Source organism: Nematolebias whitei, chromosome 8, assembly GCF_014905685.2.
Source record: "Nematolebias whitei isolate Nwh7 chromosome 8, NemWhi1, whole genome shotgun sequence".
In the NCBI taxonomy this organism is placed as follows: Eukaryota; Metazoa; Chordata; class Actinopteri; order Cyprinodontiformes; family Rivulidae; genus Nematolebias; species Nematolebias whitei.
The window spans coordinates 1,394,585-1,399,024 of record NC_056505.1 but is presented as its reverse complement, the minus strand read 5'-3'; the positions used below and the strand labels follow the sequence as shown (position 1 = coordinate 1,399,024).

Sequence of the window (4,440 nt, the reverse complement as noted above, 5' to 3'; positions counted from 1 at the left end):
GTCCTGTGGATTCATGGGCAGCTTCTAGTGGTCCTGTGGATTCATGGGAATGTTCTAATGGTCTTGTGGATTCATGGGCAGCTTCTAGTGGTCCTGTGGATTCATGGGCAGCTTCTAGTGATCCTGTGGATTCATGGGCAGCTTCTAGTGATCCTGTGGACTCATGGGCAGCTTCTAGTGATCCTCTGGACTCATGGGCACCTTCTAGTGATCCTCTGGATTCATGGGCAGCTTCTAGTGATCCTGTGGACTCATGGGCAGCTTCTAGTGATCCTCTGGACTCATGGGCACCTTCTAGTGATCCTCTGGACTCATGGGCAAGTTGGGCAGCAACATCAGGGTTATCTTTGAACTTCTGGTGGATGACCCTCTCTTGGCAGATTTGTTTCCATGTTTTAATCATATCGGTACATTCAATGGAGAGTTCCTATTGTAGACAGTTCCTTGGTCTTCATGATGTCTCGTCATTGAAAGCTTTATGCTTTTAATTAAACAAAACTTCCAGTTCAATTCTAGGCCCCGGGCATGGGGATGAAATCTTTGGCGAGGTGCTGCACTTCTGCAGCTCTTCTTGTCACTTATTATAGGGTTCAAGTCTGAGCCCCTGACGATCAGACACAGTTTGAGAGCGGTGATGAACGCCTGCAAGTGTTTCCAGAGTTGATTTCATGTGAGTAAACAGAAAAGTGGAAAGAAAATATAAACTTTTTGCCTTTAATGTCTAAAACTGTCAGTTTTGTTTAAAAAGAAAATTTCAAGCATTCAGACACGAACAGTAAGTGAAGTTTTTCTCTCTTCTCTCCGTTTTAACTTCTCACATGTATAAAAAAAAACTGTGTATTTTATGTATTTTTTTGTGTTTGTTGCAGATAAACCATGCCGGACCCGTTCCCCATTCTTATTACGTGCGAGATCACGTAAAGGTGAATTACGAATGTTGTCTGACCGTCAGCCGGGGTTCTACCCAGCAGCTGGACTTTGAGATCCTGTTTCCAGGCTGCGTCCTCCGGTTAGTCACCCATCAGGACATTACTGTCATCTAACTTTTATACTTTACATCTGAAGTTATTGACGTCTCCTCAAAAGAATGCGGTTCGGTTACCTGGGGTCACCTCCTGCAACAAAACAACGTTCGAAATGCGTTTGATGGTTCCGATTCGTCTTGAATAAGGGCGCGCCTCAAGTTTGCAGCACAACATTCCTGAATAATTACCTTCGACTGTTTCAGTCAGGTAAATTCAAGTCTGAAGTTTCAAGTGAGTCCGATTAGGCGCAGCAAACAATCAGAAGGTCGAGGAATAGTTTTTTCAAAACAAAATGGACCGAAAAAAGCCGTAGTGGTGTTTCCTCTCAGATGGTGATCAGTTGTATCTATTTATCCTGAAGATAGACCGATGGAGACCGTCAGGGGCAACTGAAGCAGCCTTCTTTCACTCTGGATTCTCCTGCTTCTCTTTTTATTTTACGCCCGTCGACAGACATGTTCTCTGTCCGTAACCGCTGATCCGCTCAAGATAATTTAATAAAACGTGCTACACGTCTGACGATGTGTCGCGTTCACTTTTCATCATCCGAAGTCCAAGGTCAAGGTCACAAATCAAGATCAAAGTTTCATCTGTCTTTGCTTGTCCAGACCATTGCTTCAGATTGCTGCATGCCTGTTTGCTGACAGGCGGTCCATGTGCCGTGCACGGTACTTGTTGTTTATATAAGAAGTTAAAGGAGCCACATCAGGCCAGGTGCAGGTTTTAAAGGAATGAATTTTGTCCACCACCTTTATTGCCAGAGCTCTGAGTTAAAATAATCTCCTCCTTCAGCCTTTTCTAGGAACTCTGATTGCACAAGATCAGTCAGCACTTGTGTTGAGAATGACTCTCAGCTACTACCACAACAACCAACTGGAGCTCAACATCTGTCACACGGACTGAGTTGAAGACATTTTTGTGTTGGCTAAAGTCAGTTGTTTTCTTGTTGCCTGCCTTTCACCTCAGCTGGTGGTCGTCAGCCTGCCAGGTACAGACATGCCCACCTGACTGCAGTCTACCAGGTGCATTGTGGGTAAAGATTTAGATTTAGGTCGTTTTCACAGCTGATAGTCCGGTAGACTCGGTTCGGTTCGGGACCAATATTCATGACCTTTTGTTACATTTGAGCTGGTGCGTTTGCATTCACACTGCACTGTGCAGTCGAGTCAACCTGTTGAAGCAACCTGTTGAAGCAACCTGTTGAAGCAACCTGTTGAAGCAACCTGTTGAACCAACCAGTTGAACCAACCAGTTGAACCAACCAGTTGAACCAACCTGTTGAACCAACCTGTTGAACCAACCTGTTGAAACAACCTGTTGAACCAACCTGTTGAAGCAACCTGTTGAAGCAACCTGTTGAACCAACCTGTTGAAGCAACCTGTTGAAGCAACCTGTTGAACCAACCAGTTGAACCAACCTGTTGAAACAACCAGTTGAAGCAACCTGTTGAACCAACCTGTTGAACCAACCTGTTGAACCAACCTGTTGAAGCAACCTGTTGAACCAACCAGTTGAAGCAACCAGTTGAACCAACCTGTTGAACCAACCAGTTGAAGCAACCTGTTGAACCAACCAGTTGAAGCAACCTGTTGAACCAACCTGTTGAAGCAACCAGTTGAAGCAACCAGTTGAACCAACCAGTTGAACCAACCTGTTGAACCAACCTGTTCCCCCGCTCACCTGTGGGGGCGCTGCACCAAGAGCTAGTGAAAGAAACGACACAAAAATCTCTGATGACACGTCTTCTTCTTCTTCTTCTTCTGTAAATAAAAATAAAAACGAAGTGGCATCAAGTTTTATCAGTTTTAGGAGTTATATTTAGTCATTTTTCATCAATGGACTCAGCATGAGCAGAAGATGAGACAGAAGACCATGGAGAATATTGTTTTTCACACAAGGCAGCTGACGGCTCCATATAAGAGAAATGTGTGTTTGTTTGTCCTGTGGAGCGGGACCCGGTCTGTTTACATTCACACTGTACTGGAACCACTGGAGTTCTCTTCTACCGGACCCAGACCTAGGTTTTAGCCCGGGCCAGAGTTCACCTTTTTGTTCCGTGACAGAGTTCGATGGTGCGTTCACACCTCCCTAAACGAACCGGACTTTCTAGGAAAACGTGCTGGAGTTGGATTAAAGCGACTAAACAGAGCTGCTGTGAATGCACCTTTTGGCACATATTCTGGTTCAGAGTGGTTTCAGTTCAGTTTAGAAAGCGCCAAATCCCAACAAAGTTGTCTCAGGGCACTTTACAGGAACATTCAAGCTTTATAACCTTTAGTCCCGTTGAGCCACGAGGACTCATTCACAAGAGAGACCTGGATTCAACAGAGTCATGACAACAGTGGACAACAACAGACATTCACAAATGATTCATACGAATTTAAGTTTTCTTTTTAACAACTGAAAACAAAATGATAATTAAAAGGAGAAAAAAACGTAGTGAAAAAACAGCTAGATTATGAGAATACATAGAAAAATACATAGAAAAGCCGATTAGTAAAGTTCTCTAAGGTTTGTGTCCAGGATGATAAATGCAGATTGTACAAGACGTTCTGTCTTTTGAAAGATTCAGATTTCTCCTCGTTCTGCTCTGTAGGAGCCGAACAGAAACGTTTGCCTCACTTTTGTTTGGGTGGAGATCCAGACGGAGGTCGGTGACGTCTGTTTGAACTTCAGAACTCAGCACTCCTTGAAGTAATGCATACGCCCTTCAGTTCTACACAGAGCTTGTGTTGAGAAGCTTACAGTGCACGTTGTGAATGACTCTCGGCTACTACCACATCTTAACGTAGCTCAATATCTGTAAAAACAAGTTACAGGCACTTTTGTTTTGATTAACGTTCATTAACTGTTGCAGCCATCTTGAATTGAACCTAAAAGTTAACTAGAGAAATTGCATTTCCTGTGAATATGCAGCGTGAATGCTTCTTACAGAAGAACTTGCTGAAAAACAGCTGAAATTAGCTAAAACAACCATGCTGAAACGTAGCTGAAAATGTAGAGCAAGCGTAAATCAGCAAAAAAACAAAAGTTGAAATGAGTGAAAAAAATGTGAAATTAGCTGAAAAAGCTAATACTAGAATAAAAGCAGCTAAATAGTAGCTGAAACAACTGAAACTAGCAGAAATATGCTGAAAAGAGCATAACAAGTTGAAAATATCAGAAATAAATTAATTAGGCTGAAAGTCACAGAAATTACCACAAAAAATTGAATTTATCTGAAAACAGCTGAAATAAGCGAATTGAAAAGGTAGAACAAGCTTAAATTAGAAGAAAGAACAGTTTGCCCAGTTAGGCTGAAAGAGGCTGAAATGAGCAGAAATTACCTGAAGAAAGCTGAAATTAGTACACACACGCACACACACATACACACACACACACACACACACACACACACACACACACACACACACA

General features: G+C 42.8%; 1 protein-coding gene across 1 annotated transcript in view; it reads left to right on the top strand.

Moving 5' to 3' along the window:
• LOC119413100 (SEC14-like protein 2) overlaps nucleotides 1-4,440 on the top strand; it is a 36,381-nt gene that overhangs the window by 28,111 nt on the left and 3,830 nt on the right. Inside the window, exon 10 of the mRNA XM_037680111.1 lies at nucleotides 870-1,009. Within this exon, the coding sequence (XP_037536039.1) occupies nucleotides 870-1,009 (140 nt within the window). The remainder of the gene's footprint in view (nucleotides 1-869; nucleotides 1,010-4,440) is intronic.